Here is a 12,003-nt window from a genome sequence, read left to right as displayed (position 1 = left end):
TCTGAGTTTAACAAAATGCCTTTAGCAGGTCTTTGATTACTTTTTAAAAAATGGAGGGTTCTCTATTAAGAGTTAAGGTTTTTAAAAATAACTATGTTATTGCCCTAGCTCAGTGGTCGGCAAACTGCGGCTTGTGAGCCACATGCAGCTCTTTGGCCCCTTGAGTGTGGCTCTTCCACAAAATACCACGTGCGGGCGCACACGTACAGTGCAACTGAAACTTCGTGGCCCATGCGCAGAAGCTGGATTTTGGCCTGGGCGAGTCTATTTTGAAGAAGTGGTATTAGAAGAAGTGGGGGTACATTCGCTGAGGTCGACCCCTCATATTGAGGACGTTTTTAGCAAAGGCCACCTTAGGAGTACCCTAATTAAGTTAATAACAATGTACCTACCTATATAGTTTAAGTTTAAAAAATTTGGCTCTCAAAAGAAATTTCAATCGTTGTACTGTTGATATTTGGCTCTTTTGACTAATGAGTTTGCCGACTACTGGCCTAGGATATTGGTCCCAGGTCTGGAAATGGGCAGAAACCCAATACATCCCTATAGATCAAAAGCTCCTAGCAGTGTACACAGCTCTCCTCCAGGTAGAGCCTCTCCTAAAGGAATGACATATCATGGTAAGAACTTCCTTTCCTATCTACAGCTGGGTTTTGAGAATACATTTCATCTCACCTCTGCCATGGCTCAAACCCCCACTGAGTAAGTGGCACATCTATTTGCAACAGAGGAGCACTGTGCCTGCCAGCCCTATGTCTCTAGAAATGTGGGTGCTACTCTGTAGAATATATAGATCCTCCAAATGCTCCCATTCCTGTACCTGTGGTGCCCCCTGAGGCCTGTAGAGAGGGAATGAGGGGGATTCCTGCTGACACCTGGTATACCGATGCCTTTAAACAGGAACAAACTGTAGTAGCCACAAGCTGAACTCAGAGCAGTTTGGCTGGTGATCACTCATAAATAAGGGTATATGTGACTGAACTCAGTTCAGACTCCTCCATAAACTTTCAAGAGCTCTTTGCCACATCTACTGCGAGGATGAAGACCATTCTGGGTAATCAGACTGTGGACATCACTCTGAAGGGACGCACAGTTATTGTGAAGGGCTCTAGAGGCACCCTGCAGAGGGACTTCAACCACATCAATGTAGAGCTCAGTCTCCTTGGAAAGAAAAAGAGGCTCCGGGTTGACAAATGGTGGGAAAACAGAAAGGAACTGGCCACAGTTCGCACTATCTGCCGTCATGTACAAAACATGACCAAGGGCGTTACACTGGGCTTCTGTTACAACGCTCACTTCCGATCAACGTCGTTATTCAGGAGAATGGTTCTCTTGTTGAAATTAGAAATTTTGGGGGTGAAAAATACATCCGCAGGGTTTGGATGAGGTTAGGCGTTGCTTGTTCAGTATCTCAAGCCCAGAAAGATGAGTTGATTCTTGAAGGAAATGACGTTGAACTTGTATCAAATTCAGCTGCTTTGTGCAAGCCACAACAGTTAAAAACAAGGATATCAGATAATTTTTTGGATAATATCTATGTTTCTGAAAAAGGAACAGTTCAGCAGGCTGATGAATAAGATCTAAGTTGTCCAGCTATAGAAACACCGGGATGCCGAATGATTTGTCACACTTGTTTGTGAAACTATTAAGATGTATAATAAAAGCCTCATATTGAAAAAAAACCAACTTTCAAGATTCTGGTGGGCAGGTGGAAGATCTACTCATTATGCAGCCACTTAAGAAAAGCCCCTTAAGTAAGTTCCCTTGCTTATTAAACCTCCCACCTACTAATGTAGAGTGGTCTACCTCTTTCTTTGGTCTCTCTTTGCCCTCTGTATCCAGGGGCCAATTTGCAAACTAACAGACCATTCCTGTCTTACATGTTTTTGCCTCGTATATATATTTCCATTTTGTAACAAGGTTCTAAGTAAGCTGATTGCAGTTGACCTTTTTTCCTTTTTTTTTTTTTTTTTTTAAACCTCTGCTTCCTCCCTGAACATTAAATTTCCGATTTTCAGAACAGGCCAATCTCTTTTTTATCACACAACCTACCTTTGATTACACTTCCCTCAGCCTAAAAAGCTCTTTTCCCGCCGTATATCTCACAAAATTTATCAGATTGGCAGTGATCTAAATGACATCTTTTATGAAGTATTTCCCACTCATTCCACCAGGCAGGAATGACTACACCATACTTGTAGTTCTCTCATAACATCAAACATCTTACTGCAGCCTAGAGGGGGCTCAGTGGTTGAGTGTCGACCTATGTACCAGGAAGTCACCAGGTTTCGGGCTTGCTCCCCAGTAGGGGGCATCAGGAGGCAGCAATCGATGTTTATGTTTCTATCACTGATGTTTCTCTCTCTCTTTTCCCCTCTCTCTAAAAAAATCAATATTAACAAAAATCTTACTGCATATGTTTCTGTTTCAAACACAGTGTTTCACCCTGTCTCCTATTCCTCCTACCCATCGTTCTGTCAGTTCTACCACAAACTGTCTCAAATACATCCACTCCAAAACTATCCCACTTCCCATGTGAAATCACCCATATCATTCCAACAGCCTTCTGTCAGTTGATTGTACTACTTCCAGTTTTCCATTCACTCAACAATTAATGATACTAATCTTGTATTGTCACTTTGGTAGGCCCTTGGATCAGAAAAAACAATACATGGGCCGTGCCTTAAATAAACTGGATTTCTTGCCAGGCCAGTCAGTGTAGCTCAGTGGTTGAGCATTGACAGTTGACTGATGAACCAGGAGGTCATAGTATAATTCCTGGTCAGGGCACATACTCGGTTTGGGGGCTCGATCCCCAGAAGGGGCTTGATCCCCAGAAGGGGCTTGCAGAGGAGCCAAACAATGATTCTCTTTCATCATTGATGCTTCTATCTCTTCCCTTCTCTCTGAAATCAATAAAAAAATAAACTGGATTTCCAACAGGATAAGTACTGTAACAGAGGGTCAGTAAAAGGATGCCACAGAAGAAAAACTTATCCTAAAGTCTCAGGGTAGGGGGAGAGTTGGAGAGAAGGTAATTAGATCAGAGAAGGCTTCCAGGAGGAAGTGGGGACTCAAGTATATGAAGGAGTTATGCAGAACGTTGAACAATGTGTTTCAGCAAAGGGACACATAGGAACAAAGGCCCAGAGTTAGGAATTTAAAATTCCTAAAATCTATAGTCCTCTTTTCATATTGCTATTAAAGTTAACTCTCTAAAGGTAAATGTGGAAATCTAATACTTTGTCAAAAGATAGGTCTAAATTCTTCTTTAGCACAGCAACTTGGGCCCTTTATAATCTGGCTCCAATCTGTTTTAATAATCCCCTTCTTATATACACACATGCTCCCTCTTTATATAGTTTGTTTTTACACAGCACCACTTGAAATCATTTGGTATTATAGCGCACGCAGGGTTTGATACGAAAGGACTCACCTATAAGATAGGCGTCTTGCTAGGATCCCGTGGGCTTTCTGTGAGGAGCCTATACTATCAGATGAGTCCTGAGATTCTTCACTTTCTGATAAAGATGATACCTAAAAAACAGAACTAGATTTACTATGATGAACAATGCAGGTGGAAAAGAATTTGATTTTTACTTTTAGAAACAATGATTTAGTCTCCTACTACCCAAATTTACTTGTCAATTAATCTAAGGCCTAAAAGAAAGAAACAAAAGGAAATGGAAAGGAGAAAGTTAATTTCAAGAAGCCAAACTAATTAAGGGAACATATAGTGCAACTACAAAACTAAGAAGAATGTCTATCCCAAAATAAAGCAACGCTATTTTACTAGAGTTGTAAAGACCAATCTCTTATCTCCACCCTATTTCTATACTGTTGCACATTACTCAGAGGTGTTTTATTAAACATGCTATCTGACTTGGATTTTGGACATGTTAATTTTGAAATACTATTAAGTATCCAACTAATATCTCACTATTAGATAATGACATTGAGGAGATTGCTGAATGTGCAAACCTGTGAGTAAGGGAACAAGTCTGGACTACATATAAATTTGGAAGTCACAGCTCTTTAGATAGTCTTTAAAGCCATTAAAACTGGATAAAAGCTCAATCATGGAAAAATATAGAGAAGAGGACCAAGAACAAAATCCAGGAGATATACTAAAATACTAACGGGAAGAAGGGAAGGAACCAGCAAATGAAACAGAACAAGCCATCAGTGAGGTAGGAGGAATACTCAGTGAGTGAGATGTCCTTGGAAAAGTGGAGAAAACGGTGTACTGAGGAGGAAACAATGATCAACCATGTCAAATGGTGCTAACAAGTGGAGTAAAACAAGGACTGAAAACAGACCATTAGATTTAGCAAGGTGGAGGTCAATGGCAAGGGCAGGTATAAACATGTGCTACTTTAAAAAATCTGTAATAACTTTACCTCACTTCACAGTTAAATGAGTTAGTAATACATGTAAAGCATTTAGTGCATGGTACACAGCAAGCACACATTAAATGTTAACTAGTATTAGTAACAAATCCTTTAAAACTGTGTCAACACAATAATCACATGCAAGTTTTAACTTACAATAATACCTACAATTAAGAAAACAAGTTATTTTCAATTTTTAAAATGTATTAAATTTCCCAACACTTGTCCAAATTTGCATCGTTATATCTGACTTCACCTTCATTTAAAAAAATAAAATAATCCAAACAGGCTTCTAGAAAGGACATAACAAATTTACTATCTACAGAAAGTCTTCCCTAATTATTTAGACTTAGATCTTAACTTTCCAGAGAAGCTTGTTTTACATTTTATAGTTATTAAATACAAGTTCTAGTGTACAACTACTTACTTATATCTTACATTAATTCTTATTTTTTTGATAGAAAAGAATTGGTCACAACTTATAATAATTAAGAACTAATAAGAGTAACAAATAACAAAGTAATGATAAGATTAAGAAAAATCTCATTTTTTTGTTTCCTTAAGCATCATGGATATACCATTTTTAATCTAAACCTTTAACTGTTTTCACTGTCCCTAAGTTTACTCCAAAGCCTCTCACTGAACTCAAGAAAATAATTTCTAAGACTAAGTATTTCTCTTTAATGACAGCACTAGTAAGTAAGAGTAAAACCTTCACACAAAAACTCAAAAATCCAATCAGCAGCCACCTTTCATGTACAAAAAACACATAAAAATGCAGCTCCTAGAGCTGACAACATTGCCAGACACCATATAGTCAGAAGGAAAAATGAGCATTTCTTCTAGGACAGCTGCTTCTAAAAATGAGAGATGTCCAAAGGCATTATGGGATTCACAGGAGCCATAAGATAAAAAAGGGAGAAAGAATAGAAAGAATAGGAGCCCAGGATGGCTCTTTCCTTCCTACTGTTGTCAGGTGTTAATATGAAGGTAGATGTAAATAAGAACTTTCTTCTATTAAGAGAGAACTTTCTTTTATCTGACTTCCATAAAGCATAAGGTAGGTACTTTCTTACTTTATAAGATGAGAGCTAACATTAACAGCCTTGCTTCAGAATTCTCATTTTTATGAAGGATAGATACCACTACTGATAATTAAAAAAAAAAAAAAAGGTGCTTTCCCTAAAGAAATTAATTTCCTTAAGTTCTAAGCAATAATTTCCCCCAAAATTATCTTCTATTTTCACCAGATAGTATATATATGAAACTATAAATTCTAAAACTTTTCTATTTGCTTCATTTGTTTGTCTAATTTCCTTGACTTTATATCTTGGTTTATAATATAGTAACTACACAACTTCGATGTGTCTGAAGACTCAGGGTATAAAAGTCCCCTCTCTCAACCACTAAGTCTTTGAATTTCTGTACCGTTTGCACGTGTGGTGGGTGAATTACAGAAGACTGAGCTGTCTGGATGACCCCCTGAACCTGTACTTGCTCTCCAGGAAGAGGTACAATTGTCACTGGCGCAGATCCTCTTAGTGACATCTAAGAACAAATAAAAATTCAATTAACAAAATATATACTGTACCTATGCATATAAGATAGCTGAGTTCTTAACACTGGAAAACATAGTTGAGAGCTTATTATATTTAACCACACCTACTAACCGAACATTAGGTATCTTCTATGGGCCGGAGACTGCACTAGGGGGTTAAGAGTACAAACTAATTACAACCATCAGAATAAGAGCTATCATATAAGAGGAAAAATGAAGAGTACTGCAGTGTGGGAGCAAAGAAGACATGGTACTTCATCTGGGTTTTGAAGGATAAACGATTCCCTGAAGGTGTGTGTATGGTGGAGAGCATGGGAAGGTATTTTGGACAGAGAAATTGACTGTGCAAAAACACAGAGGCTTCTTTAGAATTTGTTATTCTTAAGAGCGCTGTTTGAAAACCAACCAAGAGTCAAAAGGGAGAGAAATACCAACTTTGGGCAATGTCTTTAAAGAAAAATAAGATATTTCAAGTAAATAAATGAATCATGAGATCATAATTTATTTCTGGGGAAATTAAATGGGGTTTCATGGAAATACAATAAAATGCTAAATCAAGAAAAGCCCACCCATTATCTCTCAAGGCTTTCTTGGACAGATTCCTCTTTCAAGAAGCTTTCTCAGATATTAACAAAGATCTCTTGCCTTCCTCTGGACTACCCTGGCCCATACCACTTATCTTGGACTTAAAAATCACAAAAAAACCAAGTTGCTTCTCAGGTCCTGAAAGTCACCTTCCTGACTGCTCCCATCTGTATCAGGTCCCAAACTATGCCTTATTCTCTTTCATTAAAGACCTTTTCCCCTTCCCAGGATTGGATTAAATTCCAGTCTATCATTACCCCAAAATGCCCAAGTCATGAAATTCTGAATATAAAATATTACCTAGCTACTGAGAAATGCAAGTTCTCAGCACAAAGGAATCCATCCTACCCCAACACACACAATAAGGACATGACCAAATTCTAGCACAATGTCTATAAGCTCAAGGTCATGTCCCTAGGATGACCACCAGCCCCTTAAAATGCAGGCCCAAGAAAGTTCAATGCTGCAAAAGAATTTACTGTTTGTTTTAACCAAAACCTGACTATAGGCCCTTGACCTGATTTTCCTTGGACCATTTACTTTAGGAAACTTGCAGTTATAAATCCTTTCTCTGATCCTTAACAGGAAATCCTTCTACAACCCAGATATGTCTTTCTCAAGGATTTCGGGACAATCCCTTGAAATGTAATCACCAAGAAGGATAGGGCTCTTGTCTCCCTGTCTCTGTGGGAGGGTAGGAGTCTAACTTTGATAAACACCAATTAGTAAAACAGATGCCCTCATCACAAAGACCAACTTCCCTACCTAACACCTAGCACACTCCAGTGTTTAAAAAGGCTCCCACCTTTTGATTCAGCAAAATTGAGCTTAATTTATGCTGGTGTCTTTCTTCCCTACTACACTAATCTGAATGAAATCCATCTTACTGTCTTTAATAAGTGTCCAGCTTTGTTTCGCTTTGATAGTACTCCATAGGGGGCTACAGAAACCAAAGGGTAAAAATAAACAGAATTCACAAATCTTAAGGGTCCAAATCTAAAAACAAAATAAAACAACAAAGAAAAACAACAACTGAAAGAACAACAAACAAGAGTCCCCTTACCTTTCAGACTCCAACTGAAGCCACTCACTCAACTAATGGGGAAAACCTTAATGGGATTAATTTACATTTCTAAAAGAATAAAAGCAATAATTTCTCCAGGTTTCTGGCAATCTTAGTGATTTTTGTGCAGACTATGCGTCTGGCAGGCAGAAAGGGGGAAAAAAGCACCAAATTTTGTTTTAGCTTGCAGTTATCCTTCCCCCTTACCACTGTTCTAACCTCAAAAATACAAAATGCTCATTACTCAGGCTCCCAAAGCCTGGTGTCTTCCTACCCTCACTCTCAAAGTGGATCATCTAAATCCTGAGATTTCTCTCAAAGGTGCACGAAACACAGATGACTGCCTCCACTCATCACTTTTCAGCACTAACCGAGCTTTCTGCAATGATGAAACTATGTCCAAACTATCCAATATGGTAGTCAATAGCCACATGTGAGTATCAAGCATTTTAAATGTAGCTAGTGTGACTGAGGGACTGATTTTAAATTTTATTTAATTAAAAATTTAATTTTTTAGAGGGAGGGAAGTTGGGAGGGAGAGAGAAGATAGAAAGATAGATAGATAGATAGATAGATAGATAGACAGACAGACAGACAGATAATCAGTTGCCTCCCCTACATGCCCTGACAGGGAATGAACCTGCAACCTTTTGGTGTATGGGACGACACTCCAACCAACTGACCACATATCTAGGTTATAGGTTCAATCCCCAGTCAGGGGACATATGGGAGGTAACTGATGAATGTTTCTCTTCCTCTCTCTCTCTAAAATCAATAAATATATCCTTAGGTGAGGACTAAAAAAAGAAAAAGATTCAAATGACCCTTGGACATCCAGGAATTACACATAATAAACCCTTAAAATGTACTATAGTAAAGAATTCACACTCGCCCTAGCTGGTTTTGCTCAATGGATAGGGTGTCAGCCTGCAGACTCTGAAGGATCCCAGGCTTGATTCCAGTCAAGGTCACATGCCCAGGTTGCGGGCTCAACCCCCAGTAGGGGGCGTGCAGGAGGCAGTTGATCAGTGATTCTCATCATTGATGTTATAATCTCTCCCCATTCCTCTCTCTGAAATAAAATTTAAAAAAAATTCACTCAACAGCATGCTCTTAGGAGAACCACAAAACCATATTATCTCCTATACAATTATTCACTTATTAGTAAACTCAAATGTACTTAAAAAGAAAGCCTTAGCCCTAACTGGTTTGGCTCAGTGGATAGAGCGTTGGCTTGCGGACTGAAGGGTCCCAGGTTCGATTCCGGTCAAAGGCACGTACCTTGGTTGCGGGCACATCCCCAGGAGGAGGTGTGCAGGAGGCAGCTGATCGATGTTTCTCTCTCATCGATGTTTCTAACTCTATCCCTCTCCCTTCCTCTCTGTAAAAAAAATCAATAAAATATATATTTTAAAAAAAAGCCTTACTATAAAAACCAGTACCACTTGCCGTAACTACATGGTTAACTATAAAAATGAGAGGAAAAATGTTTTTATTAAATATTATCTTTTAAATATTATCTTTTAAATTAAAACCAATAATCTAAAAACTCTCACCCTGGTTTACACAAATCCCTGCATAGAATGACTGCTTCATCTGAAACCATGTTCCCCTAGTTCTGCCCACAGTAGAGAGTGATAGTCCCTTCTACTTTTCATGCTCTTTCCCACCACAAGGTTTTGGCATAGATATTCCCTTACATGCCTAGAAAGGTCTTCCCTTACTTCCTGGAAAGTTAGCAACTACTTATCCTTCAGATCACAACTCAAGCAAGGCTGTCTTATTCCCAACAGGTCAAATTCCCTATTATAGTCTCTCATTCTATCCTATGTATTCTATGTACAATCCTTTGTAGCACTTCTCAGAGTTAGTTTTGCATCTTGGTGAATATCTGGCCTATTTCCTGTCTCCTCCACTAACAGCAAGTGCCATGAATGAGGAACTTGCCTCTTTTTGCTCCACACTGTATTCTCAGTCCGGTTGTTATCCCAACTGGCACATTAGATCCTAAATAAAGCATTGAATTAATGAAATATCTCCCAATTTTGGACATTATAATTTAGTGGAGTTATTCCTATCATTTATTCTGGGTATATCTTTGACTTTTCTAAATTGAATTCGGTATTTCCTCACTTCAGTACATTTGACCAATTTTCTTATTTCCAGCCAACCAACCAACAATAAGGGGTAAGGCGCAGGAGATAATGTCAACCTTCCCAGATTCCTCAGGCCAGCATGACCAGGGAGAAATGTTTTCTCTCTCTAAATTTTAGTAAGGCCGTTCTCATTGTTGACAATCCATCTTGTTTCAGCCAATTTCCCAACTTTCAAATAAGAGATATAATGTCTTTGAATTCAACACAATAAAATAGAAATATTCATCCATCTATCATTACCTAAAGGGATCTGGAATACCACCAATGATGGGGAATGTATACCATGTTTTGAGAACTACTACTCTAGAGTACTGGAGTGGGGAGAGATTAGATAAGCAAATCTAGGCACTATTATATTTTGAATATGAGGACTAAGATTCTGGATTAAACAGATAATAAAACTCAATAAATGTTACCTACAGGCCAGGTGCTATGACAGACCTTCAAGATAAAAAACAAACAAAAAACCCAGATAACAGCCATAGTTACTGCCTTCTATGCCAATCACAAAGATACTAATTAAAAAGTTTTGAATATACTGTTTCTGTACACACATCTTAACATATGGCATTTATTTGTTCTTAAAAACCTGTCTGAAAAGCAAAATTTCACACCAAACAAATCTATGCGAGAGTGTATGGGAGGGTGTGTGTGTGTGTGTGTGTGTGTGTGTGCAAAAAGAAGGGGAATATGTATGGCAAAAGTAAAAGAATAAAATCATCTAGTTTGCTGTCATCTAGAAAAAAATGTTGGGAAGACAGAAACAGGGAGAGGGTGGGACAAAAAGGAGATATATTGTTACATCCTTCTGGTTGAAAGACAATTCTCTAAGGATGTTTCTGTGAATATTCTGAGAAGAGGCACTGACAACTTTTGTTCTGGACTATCTTTTCAAGGATGTTGACATGGTGAACAGCTTTGGGTGACAAACTAGATTTCCCTTCAAGGCAAAGGGCAGATTTGTTTGCTTTCCAGAATAATAAAGGTAAGTCTTCCTTGAGGATAAAGGTTGGACAGGTTTGCTAACAGCTCTCTTTAAAAATTTGGTGTCTCCTAAGCTTGGAGTCCCACTCAGCAATGATACAAACCCACTCCAAGTACAGCATCTGAACAACTCTGCATTACCCCATGGAACTGGGAAGGAAAGGGGAACTGAGCAAACATGAAGCTCATGCTGTTTGCTGTGCAACAAGTTATAAAGTCAATTTTCTCTGAACCAGCATTCTCATGTCTTCTGTCAGCATCCATGAGAGGCAATCTAGCTTATTAGCTTGCAGGGTCAAGTCTCAGACACTTCACATTTCTTGACACTTCTCTGTCCTGTGCTTCACTTATATTCTAAAGACTCTATTCTAAATTACCAGGCCAAAATCTGAGCTATAGCAAAAACAAGTAAAGTAAACAGAATCACCTATCAAGGCAGACCTGAATTGTTCTCAAAAGAGAGAGAGACCTAAAGACCAGGGTTTTCTCTAGATCTGCAGTTCTCAACCTGTGGGTCGCGACCCCTTTGGCGGTTGAACGACCCTTTCACAGGGGTCACCTAAGACCATCCTGCATATCAGATATTTACATTACGATTCATAACAGTAGCAACATTACAGTTATGAAGTAGCAATGAAAATAATTTTATGGTTGGGTCACAACATGAGGAACTGTATTTAAAGGGCCAGAAGGTTGAGAACCACTGCTCTAGTTAGATAGGAGATCCCTATTAAACTGGAACTTCCAAAGGGCTACACACTCAGGGTAAGGTAACAGAAGGAAAGTTGTGTGGGTGTGGGGGAGGAAAGGATTGAGGAAGATTTAACTAGCTCTCCAGCAGATTTATAGCCCAAGTTAACATCACTATGGACCAAAAAGACAAAAGCCTCAAACCCTAAAATAGTCCCTCAGGTATGAGGAATAGTAAATTCTTCTGGGAGAAAGGCACTCTCATCCTTGGCCACAAAGAACTCCCTTTCAATATTTCAAGATTAATGGACAGTAAAGAATAAAAAATAACCAGTCACAGAAAGCACCTGAGCATGAAGCAAAAATAGACAGCAGAATCAGACCCTAGTGATTTTAGGTATTGACATCATCAAACAGATTAAAGAACTAGAGGCTCAGTGTATGAATTTCATGCGGGAAGGGGGGTTTGGGGGGGGGGGGGGCCTTCAGCCCGGCCTGCATCCTCTCACAATCCGGGACCCCTTGGGGGATGTCGGGTCTAAACTGGCAGTCGGACATCCCTCTCACAATTCAGGA

At 38.9% G+C, this 12,003-nt stretch overlaps 1 protein-coding gene and 1 pseudogene across 4 annotated transcripts in view; one reads left to right on the top strand and one right to left on the bottom strand.

Annotated features, from left to right (window-relative positions):
* Window positions 1–12,003, bottom strand: part of ATF1 (activating transcription factor 1) — a 63,770-nt gene that overhangs the window by 19,961 nt on the left and 31,806 nt on the right. For 3 of the 4 annotated variants that reach the window (XM_059682928.1, XM_059682930.1, XM_059682929.1), the window contains one exon: window positions 3,437–3,537. In XM_059682928.1, coding sequence (XP_059538911.1) covers window positions 3,437–3,537 — 101 coding nt within the window. Of the gene's footprint in view, window positions 1–3,436; window positions 3,538–5,819; window positions 5,940–12,003 lie in introns of all 4 variants that reach the window. The other variant, XM_059682927.1, reaches the window with a different exon arrangement.
* On the top strand, window positions 1,039–1,682 carry LOC132227607 (large ribosomal subunit protein uL6-like; annotated as a pseudogene).

The sequence above is a fragment of the Myotis daubentonii genome, chromosome 2, assembly GCF_963259705.1.
Source record: "Myotis daubentonii chromosome 2, mMyoDau2.1, whole genome shotgun sequence".
NCBI lineage: Eukaryota > Metazoa > Chordata > Mammalia > Chiroptera > Vespertilionidae > Myotis > Myotis daubentonii.
The sequence above is the reverse complement of the archived record's forward strand: the minus strand, read 5'-3'. Positions and strand labels throughout refer to the sequence as shown.